Here is a 20,155-nt window from a genome sequence, read left to right on the forward strand (position 1 = left end):
CGCGGCTCCTGGGGGCGCAGGCTCAGGCTGCTGGCTGCCAGGACGGCTCGCATGCGCAGGTGTGGCCGGTGCCAGGGACAAATAAATGAATCCTTCGCTTCAGAGGCAGTAGGAGCAGCCGCAAACAAATGTACAGTTTAGGCAACGCATTTCTGTCCGGTGGATCTTGACACGGTTGTTCAGGGAGCATGGAGAGTCTGGGACCTGATTCCGCCTGAGCCCAGGGAGAACTCGAAGGGGTCGGAATTCACAAGTTGGTTTTCTAAACTTGCCTCTGTGACAAATCGCCACCAACGGCAGGCCGAAGATGACAGACACGCATCCCCTCTCGGTCCTGGAGGCCCGGATCCCGCGAGGGGCTCCGGTGGGTCCTCCCGCCTCTCCTGCGGCCCCGGCGCCCTGGCTGTGGCTGTCACCGTCTGCAAATGTCCCCACTCCTCCTCACGGCTCTCCTCCTCTGACAAGGGCTGGGGCGGCACACGGGGCCTGCCCGGGGCCCCCCAAGGCCGCAGCGGCGCGCTGAGGACAGCGTGGACAGAGGCCCCGAATGCTCTGCGTGCTGTGTCTTCCCTGCCGGGAGCAACCCTGCAGCAAAACAGGCAGAGGCGCCTTTGAGGGGCGCGCGGTCTGGGCAGTCACGCAGGTGACTATCCCGGAAAGCAGGGTGGGTCTGGGATGCGGCAGGGGACGGGGACAGGGCCAGGGCTTCGGGGTGCAGGCAAGGGGGTGTCACGACGCTACCACACACATCACCGGGTGAAGTTACTGTCCGTGCGTCCCACCTGGCGAAAGCACACGGGCCGTTAGCTTATTGCTCACTAAACGCTCGAGAGCTCGCAGGGAAGCGGGAGTTAAACCGCGTGCAGCCCCGGGGGGAGAGGGTCCCACCAGCTCCCCCTCCAGGAAAGGGGAGGCCCGGACGGCGGTCCCCGAGCCCTCGGCACCGCAGGGCGCGGGCGGCTGTTACCTGCGCCAGCCTCAGGCGAAGACCTGCATTTTCCGTTTCCAGATCAACTATCCGCTCGTCTCTGGCCTAAAACCAAGGACCAAAACGGGGACATTATGAGTGTAGATGATGGTTCTGCGGGCACCTGGTGCTGCGGACGGTCTGGGAAGGAAGCCGGCACCGCCCTGGGGAAGAGCTGGGGGTGGGGCTGGAGTGAGGGCCCCTCGCCCCGTGGCTATGGCTCCCACTCCAAGTGTGCAAGCGTGGTCCCCAGCAGCCGGGAGCTCGCTGGGGGCACGGAATCCTGCATTATGGCACATACATCGTTCCTCAGTCAGGCTGTTAACCGCCCCCCACCCCCCGCCAAGTCCATCAGGGTCTTGTTAAATCCATTTAACAAGAGCTCCAGGTGACCCATATGCACGTTCAAATCCGGAAGGCACCGCTCACCCAAATCAGCTTTTCTTTCAATTATTTTTTTTTCAGTAGGCTCCACGTCCGATGTGGGGTTTGAACTCATGACCCTGAGATCAAGTCACACGCTCTACCCGCTGAGCCAGCCGGGTGCCCCTCTTTCCCTTTATTAATTCATTTATGTAAAGATACATTAGAAGTCGGTCACGTGCCAGCCACGTGTCTGGGTGCTGTGGACGCAGCAGTGAACTCATCGGCCGTGGCACTCCCATCTGACTGCGGAGACGTGGGAGAGCCAGTGTGTGGGGCAAGTGAGCAGGCGGGGTGGGGGGAGGGGTGCAGCCACGTCACAGCTAAAACAGCGACGTGGGTTCAGAGAGGGGGAGGAGGGCCAGCGAGGAAACCCAGGGCCAAGGGGAAAGGCTGTGCGAAGGCCCGCAGGCGGCAATGAGTCTGGTAGGCTGAGGGGCAGAGAGGGAAGGTGACGCCCGAGGAGGGGCCGGCGAGGGGCCGGGGAGGGCGCGGGGCTGGGGGGAGGGCAGACAGGGAAGAGGCGTGTCTTGCCTGCGGGGTTTCAAGCAGAGGTGTTTCAGTACCAGCTGTTTCCAGCGGGCGCTGGGGAAGCTGGAGGCCTGGGTGGGCGGGAGAGCGAGGGGGCCGGGGAGGCGGCTCACTGCCCGGAGCTTTCTGTGGGGGGCCCTCCCCAAGCCGGCTGACTCGCAGCCCACGGAGAGCTGTGGCCGGTTTAGGACAGTCTCTTCGTGACAGGTTATAAAACCCGGGAGCCGGGCGTCGTCTAGACCTTGTGTTACAGGCTCACTTGACTCTGTCTCTTGAAGGAAGCCTGTTGGGTGTTTCCGTGAACGTCCACTCGATGCGAAGATGCCGCCCGATGCAGCTTTATGGAGACGTAAGTCCCTTCCGTGCGGGCCACCCGCCTGACGTGCACACCTCCGTGGCCTCTGGCATGCTCACATTGTGCCACATCGCCAAAGCTCATTTCAGGATATTTCTGTTACCCCAGAAAAAAACCACATCACTCCCTAAGTACCCCCCACCCAGCTCCAGGAAAGCATGAATCCACTTTCTGTCTCTACGGGTTTGCCAGTTCTGGACACTGTATCACCAGAATCATCTGAGGGTAGTCCCTCGGGCGTAGTCCCTCGGGCGCTTTCACGGGAATTTCAGAATTTCACAATTTCGTGTCTTCTTAGCGCCCGACAATAATCTATCCTGTAGCCAGACGGCACTTACCCACCCAGCATCACCTGAAGGGCGTCTGGGTTGTTTGCACTTCTGCTGTTGGGAACGGTGCTGCTGCGGCATTCCTGAACAAGCGCTCTGTGCGGACACACGGGGCCCCTTCGCCTGGGTGGGTGTATGCCTAGGACCGGAACCGGGCAGCCTGCCGAGGGACGCCCCGACGGTCTTCCCTGCAGTCCCGCCAGCGGAGTGTGAGAATTCCAAGGGTTCTACACCCTCAAGATACTTCCATCTGTCTCTTTGATCACAGCCACCTGGGTGCATGATCGCTGTTTGACCTGCGTTGCCCTGATCGCTAATGATGTTGACCATCATTTTCAAGCCTTGTGCGTCATGTGCAAGCCTTGCAACTCTTGGGTTACATTTCTTTCAAAGCATTTTATTATCTTTGACGATCTTGTAAGTGGAGCTGTTGTCTCAATTTCATTTTTGTTTTTTCATTGCTATGAAACAGAAATACAACTGACGTTTGCATAAGGATGTTGTGTCCTTCAATCTTGCTGCAATCACTCAGTGCCAGTAGTCTTTTTTTTTTTTTTTTTGATGGATTCCTTAGCATTTCCTATATATGAGATCATGTCATCTGTACGTAGAAACAGCCTTATTTCCTCCTTTCTGGTACAGACCCATTTTCCTTTTGTTGTCTCACCTAACTGCCCTGACTAGCACCCCTTGGGGGGCAGTGAATGGGCAAGAATGGATGTGTCTCTCTTGCTCCTTTCATGTTAAGGGTCAGCAGGGGTTTTGAGGACATCGCTTATCAGGTTGAGGAGCTGGTTGAGTGTTTTTACCGTGGAGTGATATTTCGTCAAAAGCATGTTTATGGACCTATCGAAATGATCATGGGGTGTGTCCTGTCTTCTATTGATTCAGTCCGTGACGTTAACTGGCCGGGGAACGCTGGAGTATCCCTGGGATGACTCCCACTTGCTCAGGGTGTGTGCCCTTTCCATATACCGCTGGATGCAATTTGCCGGTAATTTTTGAAGATGTTTACATCTACGTCCGTAAGAGATACTGCTCTGTAGTGTTCTTGTGAGCTTTGCCTGCAGTTCCGACATCAGGGCAGGATGGGCGCCATGGGAGAGGAAGTGGTCCCTTCCTTCTATTCTTCCAAAGAGTTTTCAGGGGACTGGTGTTCATTTGTCTTTACATGTTTGCTACAATTCACCAGGGAAGCCATCTGGGACTGGGTGTTACTTTGTGAGATTTAGGATTCCTACTTTAGCGTCAGCATGGATTCTCCTTGTGTTCGCATCCTCTAGTTCTTGACTCGGTTTTGGTGATCTGTGACTCTGCGGGAATTTGACTGACTCACCCAGGCTAACTCGTCAGCAGTGCCTTTCACAGCATGTTCCTGCCTTCCTTTTTATTTCTGTGAAGTTGCGATGCCTTCTCCTTGATTCTTGATTTTGTTAATTTGAGTCTTCTTTTCAGTCAGTCATACTAGGGGTCTATCAATTTTGTTCATCTTTCCAAAGAGCCAGCTTCTGGTTCTGTTGATTTTCTGTATAGTTTTTCCACGCGCTGTTTCACTTATTTCTGCTCTGATCTTTATTGTGGCTTCCTTCTGCTGGAGTTCGGTATTGCTTCCTCAGTGTTCTGAACTGGATGTTTAGGGCGTTGACTGGAGAGCTTTAATGTAGGTTTTTACACCCACGACTGTTCCTCCAGGCGTTGCTTTGGTTGCATCCCCCAAACTTTGCTGTGTGGTGTCTTCATCTTCATTCCTCCCCAAATGTTCCCTGACCTCCTTTGTGATTTCTTCGCTGATCTACTGAAATTTAAAAATATCTTGTTTAATTTTTACATATTTGTGAATTTCCAAAATTTATTTTTGTTACTAATTTCTACCTTCCCTCTATCATAACTGGAGAACTACTTTATATGATCTTTATTCTTTTACATGCAGTCAGGCCTCCGCTGTGGCCCAGCACATTGTCTAACCCAGAGAGTGTGTGCCGCGTGCACTTGAGAAGATCGCGTGTCCTCCTGCGTACAGGCGGGCTGTTCTGTGGACGTTGGTTCAATGGTGTTGGTCAAGTTGTCTGTCTCCTGGCCGGTCCTCTGTCCAGTTTGTTCATTACTGAAAGGGGAGGGTTGGTGTCTGCGGCTATTAATGTTGAACGGCCAATTTCTGTCTTCAATCTGTCAATTTCAGGGCCACGTTGTTAGGTGCACTTACACTTCTCCCATCTGTCCGATGGAGTGACACTTCTGTCATTATCAAATGTCCGTCTTTATCTGTAGTGACATTTATGTCATCTGAGGGTCTATTTTGTCTGATGTAAGTACAGTCACTCAGTCTTCTTGTAGTTGATGGTGGCGTGATGTTTCTTTCTCTATCCTTTTGCTTATAAGCTATTTGTATCTTTGAAAGTAAAACGTGTCCCCTGTAGACAGACAGCATGTAGTTGGAGTTCACTTCTTACCCAGTCGGACAGAACCTGCCTTTTGACTGATGGCTTGTCCACTCACATTTAATGCCGCTGATGTGGGTTTGCGCCCGACACCTCTCTTGTTCGTTTTCTATGTGCCTCGTGTCTTGTTTGTTCCTTTACTGCCCTTTTCTGCATTGAGTGGATATTTTCTAGTATAAAATTTTAATTTCTTCAATGACATTTTCCATGAGTTTCTGAATAATTTTCTAAGTGGTTGCTCGAAAGCCCACCCTACACTTTGAACCTGGAAGAGCCCACTTCACACGGATAGTCAGAGTCCAGTGAGACACAGAAACATTCCTGCTACAGCCAGACTCTCCTGTTCCGTCTGTTGCGTTGGTACCATCACATGTCACATCCATACACGTCACAGATGCCACAGTCCAGTGCTATGTTTGCTGCTTTACGTAACCTCATGTTCATTAGAGAAGCTGAGGAGAGAAGGGACTTGCAGGGTTTGCGTTGTTGGCCTTCTTCACCGTGATGAAACACCGGGCACACTCGGTCCTGTGGATTCAAACTACCGCCTGGTGTCATTGTCCTACTCCAGGAAAACTGTCCCCACCCACCTCCTTTGTGCCACTTTTGTCAAATATATGACATGTCTATATGTTATAGTGTCAATGGCACGATTACACATCTACTGTTTTACACAATTGCTTTTTAAATCAGTGAAGGAAACAAAGAAGAAACATACACCTTTACCCTGTCTTTTATACTTATGTGACTGTCTTTGCTGACGTTCTTTGTGGATTTGTGTTTCTGTGGGGGAGGGGGCCCTTGCTTTCAGCCTGAGGAACTTCCTTTAGTGTCGCGTAATAAGGCAAGCCTTCTAGCAACAAATTTTCTCCAACTTTGTTTATCTTGGAAAGCTTTTATTTTGCCTTCATTTCCAAAACAGTTTTGCTGGGTATAATATTTCTAGTTGACAGGATTTGTCTTTCAGCCGTTTGAGCGCTTCACCCACGTCACCCAGGTCACCCACAGCCCCTGTTGCTGATGAGAGTCTGCTCATGGACTGACTTGACTGACTTCCCTGACTTCCCTCCCTTCTCTTTCAGTAATTTTATTATGAGGCATGTGGGTGTGGATCTCTTTGTATTTATCCTAATTGGAGTTCTGAAAGCTCCTTCTATGTGTGCTGAATTTCAACACATTTGGGGAGCTTGAGCAATTATTTCTTTGAATATTTCTTGTGTTTCCTCACTCTTCCCTGCTGGCGTTCCCATGACGTGTATATGTTGGTGTGCCTACAGGCTTCGCATCTACAGGTTCCAATCATATTCCTTCCTCCCATTTTTCCCTTTGTTCTTAGGATTACATAATTTGTACCAAGCTAAAAGTTTGCTGATTCTTTTTTTTTTTTTTTTGTCCATTCAAATCTACTCTTGAGTCCTCTGGGGAATGTCCTCATATCAGCTACTTTCAACTCCAGGGTTACATTTTTTTAAATAAGTTATTTCTATCCCTTTATTGATATTTTCTATCTGATGAGAAAGTATATTTTCCTTTACTTCTGTAATGTGGGTTCCTTTAGTCCCTTGAACATATTTTTATGTTTACGCAATGACTGCTTTGAAGTCTTATTAATTCCAATGTCAGGCTTTCCAATGGTGGTTCTTGTCTGTTTCCCCTCGTGGATAAGTCTCTCTTCCCTGTTTTTTTTTCACATCTTATCTTTTTGTTGTTGTTGAAAACTGGACATTTTAAGAAACATATGGTAGAAACTTTAGCTAGTGATGCCTTTCCCCCATCTGCAGTTTGTTCTTGTTGCTGTTTGTGTGCTTTGTTGAGTGACTCAGTTGGGCTCCTCTAGGGAAGTCTGTTTCCCCCTCAGTGGGAAGCCTTGGTGAGCTCCTAGAAGGACACAGGCCCGGGCATGCACACGGCCCTGGAGCACTGGAGAGACCACAGTTGTAAGCAGGGGTCCGTGTGTTAATGTCTCTCCCTGATCTCTCTGCTAATCTGCCTCCTTTGAGTCCGACTAATTACTGACTGATTGCTTGACTGTTTTCAACAATGGCGTCAGGCATGAATTTCTCCACTGTCTGCCCCAATTAAACTGGGGCAGGGACACTTTGGGAAGCCCTTCTGAGAGATCTGTCTTAACCGCAGGCTCTTCTTAGCCTCCCGTGAACTAGGTGGTCTGTTAGCTTGCTGCTTGTTATGGGCTGTGCTCCCCACAAATTCACATGTCGGAGTCCCAAGCCCAGGACCTCAGTGTGTGACTGTATCTGGAGACAGGGCCTTTAAAGAAGTGCTTAAGTTAAAATGAGACCATCAGCACGGGCTCTAATCCAATGTGACTGGGGTCCTCCTAAGAGAATATTAGGGCACAGAGAGGTACTGTGGGGATACCCACACACACAGGAAAGACCATGTGAGCACACCACAAGCCAAGGGGAGGGGCCTCAGGGGACACCAGCGCCAACACCTTGCTCTAGGACTCGCGGTCTCCGGGACCGTGAGGAGCGTATTTAAACCACATGGTTTAAATACATGGTTTAAACCACATGGTGCGTGGCGCTTTGTTACGGCGCCCAAGCCGACTCATAAGTGCTCTTATTTAAGAAGAGTTCTCGCTTCTGAGCCTCACCGGAGAGTTTCAGACGAAGCCCATTCCTGTGGGAAGAGCTTCAGAGCTCTCTCTTCTGGGCTGCCTCTTGCCTTGAGCAAAATCTCTGGGCACCTGGCAGGCCTGTGGCCTCTGAGCTCGTGGCTTGCTCTTTCACGATGAAACCCTGGTGCTGATCAAGCTGGGGAAGAGCAACTGGACCCCAGGACCCCCCGCCTCTGTTCCGGGGTAAGGCCTCTATTACGTGAGTGGAGGCTGGGTGAAGGAAGGGGTCCCCGGCCTCTGCCGCAGTCAGCTAGGCATTTAGCGTCCTCGACTCTGTGCTGGGGGCCTGTCCAAACTGGTGAAAAACGGTGAGCTGTGGCCCAAAGCTGAGGGGAGGCGGGGCCCCATCTTCTCAGCCACACACGCCCAGAGGGGACCTTCTGGCTGCAGAGCCTGGGTGGCGTGAGGCAGAGGGCCGCAGACTCGGACTGTTCTTATGGAGGTTTTTTTTTTCTTGAATAAAATGTTTCTTCATTTGCTGTATGCTGTTTGGGCAACTTCCAGGGGCTTTGAACCATTTCTCTGTGATGCTTCCCAGGTTTGCTGGTCTTTCCGGGAGTGGGTCACACACACCCTCGCCTCGGCATCCAGGCATCCAGGGGTCCTGCCCTGCCACGACTCACTCGGCCCTACACCTTCATGCTCGCCCTTCTGGACCCCTTGCTACTAGCGACATATTCAAAATACGGATCTAACCGCTTCTTCTCTCCTTTAAAATCTCTTCGATAGCCTTCCCTGGCCCTCAAGATAAAGAGCATCCTGGCCCTGCGGGCGCTGCTCCGCCGCCCCCCCTGCTCCCTGCTGCACAGGCCACCGCCTCCGCTTCTGCCCCAAGCAGCAGCTGCCCCTGCGAGCGCTCCCCGGTTTCCCCGATGCCAGCCCCGCCATCACTCGCCATCGCAAGGCCGTTCCTCTTGGGGGACAGCGCCGTCCTTAACCCTCGACACTCTGCCAGATGGCGGTCTCCGGCCCAGGAGAACCCCGCTCCACCTCGGCTCGCGGGGACAGCCCTGACTCCCACACCCGGCCGGGGTTGCATTATAAGCCCCTATAGGACTGGGTACGTCCCCTCCGCAGGAGCATTCTGGGTCCACTTTGGTGGTTTACATTTATTTTGTGACTATTTTCCTTCTTTATTCCACCGATACTCCAAGAGAGCAGGGAACAGAAAGGTTACATGTGTGGTCGCTTAGCCACTGAATTTAGCACAGTAGATAGTAGACATTCAACAAGTCACGGGAGGGGCGCCGCGGTGAGAGGGGGCCGTGAGGCCTCAGGTGTGGGTGGGGCGCGCGGGGAGATGGGGGCGGGGTTGGGGCCCCACGGGGAGAGCAGACCCGGACCTCGCACCCTACTGAGCGGATGGTGGGAGATGACAGGCGCCTCTGCCCCAGGGGTCTTAGGGCGCTGTCACCCCCTGTCCCTTGCTGGCCCGACCCCAAGGCTCAGGGGCGGGAGGGGGCGGGGCCGCAGCTGCGCACACCTGGCCCTGCTCACCTGCACCTGCCGCTGCAGCTGCTTGGCCCGCTGCTCCCAGAAGCGCCCCCAGCGTCAGCCCTGCGCGGCCGCCGGCATCGCCAGGCCCAGCCCAGACCACCTGCTGCGCGTGCACAGGCGTTTGCGCGCTTGGTTTCCATGGCGACGGGGTCATGGGAGAGGGGTGGGGGAGGGGAGCAGCTACATTTGAGGGCTGTTCACTGAATATTGTGGGGGTTCCAAACCCCAAGTAAATTACAGCCTCTGGGTGGGACCTTACCGTTGGTCCCTTAATTTTACGTCCGCTGAGGACCTCTGGAGTCCCCTGGGAGCAGGAGCCAGGGGACAAGCGCCAGAAGAGGCCAGCGGGCGCCCCTCCGGGCCCCGGACAGCTGGTGGGGGGGGGGGGGCAGCGCCGGGCCAGGCCCCAGGGGCAGGGGGAGCGCCCAGGGGTGAAGCCGCAGCGCAGGTGCTGGTGCAGGCGCACCACCTGTGGCGGGGCAGGGGCCTCCAGGCCAAGCCCTCCCCTGCTCTTCGGCAGCCCTGCCCCGACCCGCCCCTCCTCTGCCAGGCCGCCCTCCCTACCCCGACTCCTGCAGTGCTCCGCAGGGGCCCTGCGCCCTGGGAGGGTGGCAGAGGACAGCCACATGCCCGTCCAGTGGTCCCCGCACAGCTGGTCTCCGTGCTTCCTGAAATACTCACTTGGCTCTTGGTGCCCCTCCATCTGATGGTGCTTGTCTCCTCTGCCATCTGTACCCTGATGCTGCCCTCACTCTGCGTCCAGCTTGCTCCCGAGTTCCTGACTTGCAGGCCCCACTGCCCACTGGCACTGCCCAGGGGCCGCCCCACGCTCACCCCCGTGGCCCCCACCCTGGCCGACCCCTGGAGCATCTGCATCCCTCTGCCACGGGGACCCACACCTTGGCATCCACTCCTCCTGTCGCCCCACATGCCATCACGGACAAGTCCTCCTGGGCTCAGCATAGTGATGGCACCAGCCCGTGGACCTACATGGTGACATGCCAGTCGGACACTCCCTCCCCTCGGCTTCTCCATCAGCATAAAAACCAGGAGCTCAGGATGGTGGATGCACCCCTGCCTGCCTTGTGTCCCTGCCCCCTCCCTGCCCCGCCCACGCGGCCCCCAGGTCAGCGGACTCCCTGCTGTGCACACTCCCACGCCCCGCCTCTGCGGCCCTCAGGACGCTGTCCAGGTCAAAACCACCCCACACGGACTGGGGCCCACGTCCTCCTCCCACCGGCGCGTCGCCCTCGGCGTGGTTCCCCGGAGCAGGCGGTGGGGCCACCGTCCCCAGGGCAGATCCGGAGCTCCACAGACGGCTGCCGCGCCCGCAGCACCTGCAGCGTCTGGCACGTTTAGGAACTCAGGCCAATTCCCTGCCGGCTGAACGGCTGCATCAGAGAGAACAGGCAGTGGCGAGGGGGATGCTGTGCACGAGCCGCGCCCTCCCCCAGCACACGACGGGAACAGGCTGCCTACGCCTGATGAACGAGTAAGAGGCAGACCCCCGGGCTGGGGTCACAGCAGCAAACGTGCTGGTCGGATATGGCGCGAGGCTTCTCTTCTCTCCTGGGCGCCGGTTAGGCCACCAGGCTGCCAACTGTCAGCACCCATGCAACGCGCACGTGGCGCACCACGTACGACACGTGTGTGTGCCGGGCACACGGGACACAGCGATCCTACTCCGAGCAGAAACCGCAGTGACGGGGAGACGACTCCACTTTGGGTCCCAGAGCCCACGACTCAGGAGAGGTGCAGGCGGCAGGACACGGTGACAGGTGGCGTGGCACGACTTGCGAATGTGTCCCGGCCTTGCTGACCGATGCTCCTCGCGCCCTTCCGCTGGGGTCCCTGCAGCTCTCGTCGGGGGCACCTTCCCGCAGCCAGAACCCAGTCCCCACGCGCTGTCTCCAGGGACGGTGCACCCCGGGCCCCCTGGCCTGAGTCGCAACGGTGCCTGAGTAGGGCATTTGAGCGCCGTCCAGCTGGGGAGCTCCTTTACCACCAGCCCGACGGGGCCACCAACGGTCTCCCATCCGATTCCCAGGCAGCCTGGCTGGGGGCCACCGTGTGCTCTGCCTCGAGGCCACCAGAGGCCCGTGGACACCACCGGTGCCACCTCGGTCAGGGGCACGGGACAAGCCGGCGCTGGTCCCTGCTCTGGTGGCCGGAGCCGTGCGCTGGGGAGCCCCCTGTGCGTTTCCGCCACTGGCGGTCACCTCGCCCTTCAGACTCATTTTCTACCGCTGCCTGCATCCCACGATGTTTCTGTAGCCAATGGAGACGAACTCTTTCCGAGAGCGTCCTGAGCGACCTTGTTGGCGGAAGCAGGCGGCAGAGCCGGTCGTCTTTGAGCCATGACTTTCACTACATTTAAGATCACAAAACAAGGTGAAAGCATGAGCAGACACATCCCAGATCACCGAGAGGAGAGGCAGGTGTCTTTAAACGCGTCACGCTTTGCATCCGGAGAGCCCGAGTATCTGGAACTGTGTCCAGGGCCGCCGGAGGGATCTCGGGGACCCGGCAAGCACACTTGGAACGTGGACAGCCACCAAGGGGCCCTGACCCCGAGCCTGTCAGAACGTGTCTGTGTCCTCGGTCTGCTAGCCGGTGGCCTGTCCCCAAGGGGGAGCTTGGGGAGGCAGGGCTTCTACAGAGCTGTGCAATTAACCCACTGTCTTCCACATCTCCTGTTGTTTGTGCTAGTTTTATGTTGTTTTTAAAAATTCCAAGGTGAAGTTGGACCCACTGTCCCCAATTCAGACTTAGCCATTTGTTCCTGTCCTCTCCATAAAAGAATAAAACATAAGGCTTAAGAGAGCAGGAAAAAATAAGGTTTAATCCAGCAAACAAACATATGACCTGAAAGTCACCATTCTAGTTTCTTGTTTGAGGCCATCGGTATGGGTTCCTGCCTCGTCTTTGGGCACCTCTGTGATCTACCCTGCACCCCACCCCCAGGCCCTGCTGGGGCCCCACGGCTGGGCTACTGCTGGCAAGTGCTGCGTGCCCCTCAGCGCCCACAGGACCTTCCTGTGCTTTCTCCGCATGCGACCAAGCCTCCCTTGGAGGCCTGCGGGGAAGCTGCGTGGAGACCGCAGGTCTTCTTTCTGTGCTTCAGACCCACCTCCTGGCGCCCGCTGGCCCGCGGCCCCGTCTCCTACCCGGTATCTGCCTGCAGCCTTTCCGCCCCGGGGTCCTCCTCCGGCGAACAGTCCTTTCTCTCAAGAGCGAAGGTCCTTCACTCCAAAGGCCCGCCACCACCAGCTGGCCCGGGTCCCGGCCAAGCCCTCTGAGTGCCCTGTCCACCTCCTGTGGACAAACCGTGAGCTGTCTTCCTGCATCTGCTGGGGACACTTGCAGCCAGTGTCACAGCGACTGGCTTGTGGCAGGCACTCGTGGCTTAGATTTGTGGAATAAACCGTGTAAGACGCAGGTGTTTAAAATCCCGATTTGGAGCTGAAGGCACACCTTTTGGGGCGCCGCGACTGAATAAACCACACTGAGTACTGTCCTGAGACCGGTCACTTGGCCTCTGTTCCCTGTGCGAGCCCCTCCTGAGTGGAAGTGGGGCCCTGAGACCTGGCTGCAGCCCCGCGTGTCCCCAGAAGTCCAAGCCGGTCTCTCCAGTCCATCTCCCAACAGTGGAGCAGAGGCTTCCTCTTCCGCAGCCCCTCCCGGAACCCCATGCGGTGCAGGTGACAATCGTTCCCTCTGCGAGGAGCGACACCTGGTGGTCCGGAGACCAGCTGTGTGTCCATCCCCTCAAGCCTCAGAGCACCTTTCTGGGCACTGACATACTGCAAGCCGCCGCTGGCGCTCCGACACGTCGGCAGCGGCACTACCGAGATCACGGCGGGTTTCTGCGGGAGCCCTTCCTGCGGCCCAGGCCCTGCGGCTCCCCCTCTGGCCAGCCCGCCTGCCCTGGGGCCACAGAGGCGGGAGCACCGGCGGGCGGGCGGGGGCGGGGTGACCACGCCCCCTCCCGGAGCCCACCCAGGCGGGTCCTCGCCCCGGTCCACACGGCTCACTGAGCACCGCGGGGCCTGGGTCTGCCCACGGGCTGGGTGAGGCGGGGGACAGCCGTCGGGCGGCCTGCAGTCTGTCAGAGTCTGCGTGATGGGGACAAAGCACTTCCCCACACACCGGAAACCCCGCCGCAGCCAGGAATGAATGACACTCGCTGACCGGTTAATGAGGGAATGCGCAGGTAGGAGACGGGAGGTGGAGGCGGAGGTTACAAATATGACCTTTGCCCGCACGACTCCAGTAATAAATGTGCTTTTAAATAGATACAAAGTTTATTAAAAATAGATTGCAAATGAGCTACAGTAGAAATGGGAAGTACAGCAGATCTGGTGTCTCCACAGCGAAGCACAGTCATGAGAAGCACGGGTCACATGTGGCCTCGTCACCACGGGCGGCCAAACCCGCCCATTTCCAGCTTTACAACCACTCACGCACGCACGCGCGCGCGCGCCCGCCCCTGCATGTGAGCACTTACACGCATGTGCGTGTACTGAGGTGTGTCTGTCCTTCTACAGATACCGGGACAGCGGCCTCGGTGTCTGCTCCGTGACACAAAGTGTGACCTCGTCCCTGTGAGGCGGCCGGTGTTCTCGAGCTCTCTGGGAGGCCTGTGTCCCCTGTGCTGCAGAGCGAGTGCGGGCTTCGTGAGCACAGACCACCCGGTCACCCCCTTCAACGCGGGCAGCGGTGACAGCACACGTCCAGGTAAGAACCCGGACGGACATGAAAGACAGTTACACCTGCGCCGCAAGGGCTTGCCCTACAGCGCTCATGACAGCGATGGCTAAGGCTACAAAGGCTCTCCCTCTGCTGTTTGGAAGTGTGCATGTTCTCCTGACAGACGTGTTTCTAAGAACAATCTGGAGCAGGAAACCCTCAAGATCCCATAGCAGGGACTTGTCAAAAAGAAGCTTCGCTCGCAGCCCCCACATAGTTTAGCACTCTCACATCACACAGCAGAAACCTCCGCACCGGCCGTGTGCTCACAGCTGAAGAAATGACGCTGGTCACAGTAATCAGATCAAAGTTCAGTAACTATCAGATGTGAAAAACCAGTTTCGACCGTCACACAAGTCACTCTTAACAGTATTTAAATCACAGAAGCCACATCATTGAACCTTCTTTCCCAGACAGGACATGGGTGTCACTCTTTCCTCTCCAAATTTAAAATTTCTGAGCAACGGTTGTGCTCAAAGGTCACTCCTGACCCCCTCCAGCCCCCCACCCCCCGATCTGTGTTTCTATCCACACGGATGCCGCCCAGTGAAGCAGACCCTTTCACAGATTCCCCTCGATATCTGAAATTTTAACTTCCTAGCGTGACTGCCATCTTCAAAATCACCAATGATTTATTAGCCTAACAATAACCTGGCATTTATAAAAATAAAATATCCTAAGTTCAAACCCTCAGAATTTCCTTTTTGGAGAATGTTTAAAAATCAACTATTTAGAATATGCTGGGAGGGCCGTCCCCGTGCAGAAGGAGGGGGCAGGGCCTCGGGCGGGCACCACCTCCATCCCAGGACGCGTGGGTCCGGGCCGCGTCTGGGCTCCACACGCAAGGCGAGTGAGGCCGGCCCACGCGTGCGCTGGACGAAACGCGTGGGGCGTCCTCCGTGCGTGCCCCCCTGCGGCGCGCCTGCGGTCACCACCGAACAGTGCAAACAGGGCCTGGGGGCTCAGGCCGCTCCCCGTCCATCCTTACGGTCCAGGCTGTGACACGGGATGAACGCGGCCTCTCCGCGCCCCCTGGGGCCAGCAGGGAAGACGTCCCACTGCCCTCACCTGCCCTGCCAGCTCCCCGTTTCTAACTCAGACTCTGGGAAAAGAGACAAAACACATATCTTCAGGTGAGTCAGAGAATTAGGAAATCAGACAGTGTTTACATTGTATAAATGATAATCTCTCGGTAAAACAAAAGAGCTTCTTGGACCGGGATTATCTGTAAATCCCACTCAGCTTCCAGACAGCCCTCCTGGGACGCAGAAATGCCGCCGCCTTCTCTGCTCTGAGCCCACCCTCCAAAGCCGCGCTGAGCCCACCCTCCAAAGCCGCGCAGGCAGCACGCTGGGCGAAGCACGGGCGCCGTTTCCTGGTCTCACTTGGTGTTCAGTTCGTTTTCCAGTTCTGTTAATTTACGAGAGGCTTTCACTTTATTGGACACATCTTGACCTTGTGAGAACAGCCGCTGGCGCTCTTTGAAGGTCAAGTTCTCAGGGGCTCCGGAATTTCCAGGTAAATCTGCATCGTGGCTGCATCAGAGGGAAATGCAAGACATTGGTCAAGATGGAAATAACTTGTCAACAATTAGGTAACTTTACATACTGGGCAACTCAGTTCAGTTCTCTGTCACCCCCCGCCGAGACCCTTCCTGGAGATACAGTCACCGGGGCTGCAGCGGGCGCCGCAGAGGGCGGAGGTGTTCACTTTCTCCAGGCAGACCCGACTCTCAGGACACTGGGGCCCCAGCTCTGGCAGGCAGAGGGCTCTTAGCAGCCGAGCTGATCTCAAGAGGGCAGTTTAAAAGCACATAATCTTAATGAGCCCTGCACGTACCTGCGAGGCACCTGTCAGTATAGCTAAGTTAACGACGAGCTATAGGAAGCCACTGACCATTTTCTCCATCAGTTTCTCTGTCTGGGCGAGTTTGTTTCTACTACCCGGGGAGGGCGCTCGGCCGAGATACTGAGCCTGTTCATGTCTCGTGCCTTCTGGACACTGCGGAGGAAGCAAATGGCAGTGCCTCCACAGCTTCTGAAGTCCTAGAAAGTTCTAGACTAGGAAGCCTGGTACCTACACCATGCCCAAACAGAATTCCACGAGCAACGCAAAACGAAGCAACTGACATGCTCGCACCCTTGTGTACTGGGAGAGGCGTCTGGGTTGATCATGAAGTCCCTGAACTTTCGACCCAGCCTCATACAAGAACAATGTGGGGGAGGAAGCGCTCCTTCTGCAAAGCGGCTCTCGGCTGTCAATACCTTTTCGCCAGCCTCTCTCTCGGATCCCAGCAGCCATCCCGGGCACCGACAACTGCCCCGGCAGATCCCACGGAGGAGTTTGGTCCTTTTCCATAAAAGAAAAAGTCAAAGTTAAAGTACCCGAATGCTCTCCAAACCTTTGCCCATGATCGAGATGCAGTGCCCACAGAAGACTGAGATGCCGTCACTGAATAAAAAGGAAAAGCCGTCACTGAATAAAAAGCAAAAGGCTCTTCAAACGGACGAGAGAGGCCTCAGCCCGCAGCGTGCGCCTCTCAGCGGCCACATCACCCGATCGCCGCCCCACAGGCGCTGTGACAGCACAGCGCTGGGCTGGCAGCGGCCACAACGTTAAAGCAGACAAGATGCACGGATACCATGAACTCAGAAGGTGGGCTGACGGGGGGAGGGGTCAGCCAGGCCTCACGCCTGGCTTTGCATCCTTACAAAATGATGGAGGGCAAATAACCATGCCAGGAATCACGTGACTGAAGGGTCTCTTCAGGACAGCTACTGGATGTTTTCCTACACACAAGGCTGTCATTAGTAAAACAGAACTTTTCAAACGAGCCACCAAAATCTCTCGCATCTGATATAAATGCTGCAGATATGAACTCACTCAAAACACACCCCAAGGCAGCAACATGTCCGGAGTGAGCGAGCCCGTGGGGCACTCGGCCCGTGTCCTCGGCTCTGCCTGCACGTGGCCCAGCCAGAGGTGATGGACCCAATCAGTCCAGGGACAGCACCGCCGCCCTATCTACTCTACAGGGTTGGTGACAGTCAAGAGATGATGCAGAGAAAAATTTTAAGTGCATCCAAACATAATATCACCACTGCTGAGGTGAGGCGTTAGAAGTGTAATGCACTGTGTCAGCACTAATGTACGCTCTCATCACACCCGCAGAAAGAAACGTCACGTTTGAAGAACCTTTTGCTTATGGGGACGCGAGCTGGAGCATGATGCTCAAAATACTCAGCAAACGCTGACGGCACCGCACATCGGATTAGATAAACGGCAAAATTATTACAGTATTTCAACGCTGGACAAGTTGCACAAAAATCAATTTTTGCTTTTCTGTAGGACAGGACATACTGTGCAGACTGTGTGGTTACGTCTGGGCACTGCATCTTTCCTGTCCCTCAGCAAGGCCCCCAGCAGTCACCACAGGCAGTCTCCCTCCACAAAGACTCAAAAGATGAGTAGACCAGATCTGTAACCTCGGGAAACCCAGAGTGGGTCTTCGCATGAACTATCTGCTGAGTGGAATTTTTTTCAACTTTAACTCTAAATTTTCTTTGTTTTAGAAAGCGTATCTTTTGAGCTTTGTTTCAAGAATGATACTTGCTTCTTCCACTGGTAAAAATAAATTCTTCCAAGTTTTCAAAGTTAATCAGAATATTACTTTCAGCAGACTATGTACGCATTGATTCCACATATTTCAAATAGTTCTGAAAGAGCTCCAGTTAAAGCACACTTTTAAGTATACTGCCACGCCGGAGTGGGACATTACTCATTCCAACGCAGAGCCCGATTCTGTCCCTCCCGGCGCCCAGTGGAAGAAGCCAAGTCCACGTCCTCCCCAGAGTGCTCACGACAGGAGAGCGAGCTGAGCCCGGGGTGCGGCCGTGTGAGGGAGAGGCGGGGGTCAGAAGCGCCCTGCACGGGGTACCGACAGCCTTGGACTTTACGAAGGAAGTCTTCAAAGAGGCGCGAGCAGGCAGACGCAGGACAGACCCTGCCCCTGTGAGGTCTTTTAGGTGCAAGGTGTTGGCTCTTGGGGGAAAGGCAAAGCGGCCTCACCACAACGCCGCGTCACTGGACCTCACCTGTTCGTGTCCCGACACAAAATATCTAAAGTTCAGCTTGTCACGTGCAAGGAGACTGATGGCATCTCCCTTCATAAATGACTATTATAACATAAAAGTCTTTGAGGTCCTACTTTCTAGGTGTTGACGACAGAGATTTTACAGAGACTGAACTTTGGCTTCTGGGCGGCTCAGCCTGAACCGGAGGCTGAAACTTCTAGGTGCACCAGAGCACCGTGAGGGCAGGAGGGAAGACCCTGGGCAAAACCCCCATGTTCCAGAAAAGCCGCGTTGCCCATGTCTTTGATTTTTCACCTTCTTTGGGCATCGTGAGCCCCATGCCTCACGCCTGAGGGTTGGGAGCCCTCGTGCTCATGAAAAGCGCCAAATCCGAGAAAGCTCAGATGGGAAGACGGCCTTGGGGGTCTGACTCCTTACGACTTTCGGTTATATTTTAAACATCCCTGCAGTGCTGTCTTGGACACTGGTGGCTGCGGACACGCCTGCGGCGGCCTTCTGGTCCCGGCACAGACAAGACCGCTGTCACGCTGGGCAGTGATGTCATGGGATGCGTTACCTCAAGGTGACCACGTGTGCCTGCCGAGGTCTGACTAGGGTTGCGATGTGCAGAGTGTCGCGGAGCAGGAAGGAGAGACCAGTTAGAGGGAGGAGTGAGGTCACAAGGCCTGGGTTCCCAGCCCCCAGCGTGAGGCAGCTCGCGTGACGGCAGGGCCATCCCCCCAGTGTGGCACGGACCACGCCCTAGACTAACCACGGAAAGCAGGAGCCGTCTCTGTGACCCCGCCACAGGGCACGTAACTCAGAACAAACAAGTTCTATTCATGTTAAAGAACGAAACTGCGTGTGTGTGTGACCGTGACACCATGACTGAGACTATCTTATCTTCAGACACCAAAACGTGTGGTTCAAGAAAGCTCTCGTTCAAGCAAATGTAGAGTCGTCTGAAGAGGCGGAGAGCGGAGGCGGAGAGCGGCCGGGCCAGCCGAGGACTGGGGCCCGGCGGGCCACAGCCCTGAGCACGTTCACACCCGGAGGAGAGACAGTGAGCAAGTGATCTCAAGAGGCCAGAGCGAGCGCTGGTCAGGGCAATAAGCCACCCCCCGCCATGGGGGCCGCGAGCCCCCCCGCCAATCGCGAAGGCACAGGGGGCTTGACTGGTGAGCCCGTGACCCCACGCTTTACCTCTGCCTTTCAAGTGGAGGGGGTGGTGGGAACCGGGCGGCTTTGGAGGGGGAGGAGGGGGCAGGCCCGCTCCGGCCCAGAGGGGCTGCGGGGAGCTGGAGAGCAAGAGGCCGTGGGCGGCCGGGCGCGGCCGGGGCGCGAGGGGCTTGCTGGCGCGGGAGCGCGCGTCCTGACCTGCCAGACTGCGGTCCTCCTCCTCCTCCTCCTGGTACGCAACGAGCCTGGCGGTGTACAGGGGGTCTGGGGACAGGGCCGGGGCCTGCAGGGAGGAGGCGGTCCGCTGAGGCGGGGGAGGAGGGGCGGCGGCCGGGGGCGGCGGGGCCGGGGGCTCGTAGCCCCGGGGCAGCGGAGGTCTGCGCAGGCCTGGCCCCTCCGGCTCCAGCCGCCTGCGCTCGGCCTCCGCGTGCTGTCTGCGCCTCTCGGCTTCCAGGCGGCTGTAATAACCTTCTTCCTGTCGCCTCTGCGGGCCGAACACACAAAAGTGCAAAGGTCAGGGTCAGGAGGGGACTTCCCGGGGCGCGAAAAGACGCGTCACCCCCTGACCCCGTCTGCACACTGCTCGCGAATCCAGGGGACAGCAAAGTTCCGACAGAACATTCTAGGACAAAAGCGGGCAGAGCCACCAGCAGGCACGGACACGCGCACGCCACTGGGGAGTCAGTGGCCGTAAACCGTGCCGCAGCGTGGGATGCACGGACCTCCAGGTACAATCTCTGGCTTCCGACCCGACACCCCGTCCCCACTCCGTGATTCCTCCAGACCCCGCTAGTTCTCGGCTGCTTCTCTCGGTCTCTGTCTCCTGCTCTGGCGGGGCGCTGACTTACCTGTTACGTTACTGCTGGCTCTAAAGACAAAACCAGACCCAAACAGGCTCTAGCTGGCTTTCTACAGCCGCGCGCCCGCGGTCTCACCGAGCCCCGGGGTGCAGAGAGCAGCCCTGCCTTCACCG

The 20,155-nt window shown here is 56.2% G+C and overlaps 2 protein-coding genes across 11 annotated transcripts in view; both read right to left on the bottom strand.

Moving 5' to 3' along the window:
• KIF25 (kinesin family member 25) overlaps window positions 1–9,244 on the bottom strand; it is a 44,087-nt gene extending 34,843 nt beyond the window's left edge. The window contains 2 exon segments of the mRNA XM_039257135.1: window positions 968–1,033; window positions 9,182–9,244. The gene's annotated coding sequence lies outside the window, so the exon portion shown is untranslated.
• A 4,219-nt stretch (window positions 9,245–13,463) lies between these two features.
• The window catches only part of AFDN (afadin, adherens junction formation factor), a 143,678-nt gene continuing 136,986 nt past the window's right edge, over window positions 13,464–20,155 (bottom strand). For all 10 annotated transcript variants that reach the window (XM_039257145.1, XM_039257150.1, XM_039257141.1 and 7 more), the window contains 3 exons: window positions 19,381–19,666; window positions 16,195–16,279; window positions 13,464–15,465 (listed from right to left, as the gene is read on the bottom strand). In XM_039257145.1, coding sequence (XP_039113076.1) covers window positions 15,312–15,465; window positions 16,195–16,279; window positions 19,381–19,666 — 525 coding nt within the window. In that variant the 3' untranslated portion in view covers window positions 13,464–15,311. The remainder of the gene's footprint in view (window positions 15,466–16,194; window positions 16,280–19,380; window positions 19,667–20,155) is intronic.

Source organism: Hyaena hyaena, unplaced genomic scaffold (assembly GCF_003009895.1).
Source record: "Hyaena hyaena isolate Hyena2069 unplaced genomic scaffold, ASM300989v1 scaffold_603, whole genome shotgun sequence".
In the NCBI taxonomy this organism is placed as follows: Eukaryota; Metazoa; Chordata; class Mammalia; order Carnivora; family Hyaenidae; genus Hyaena; species Hyaena hyaena.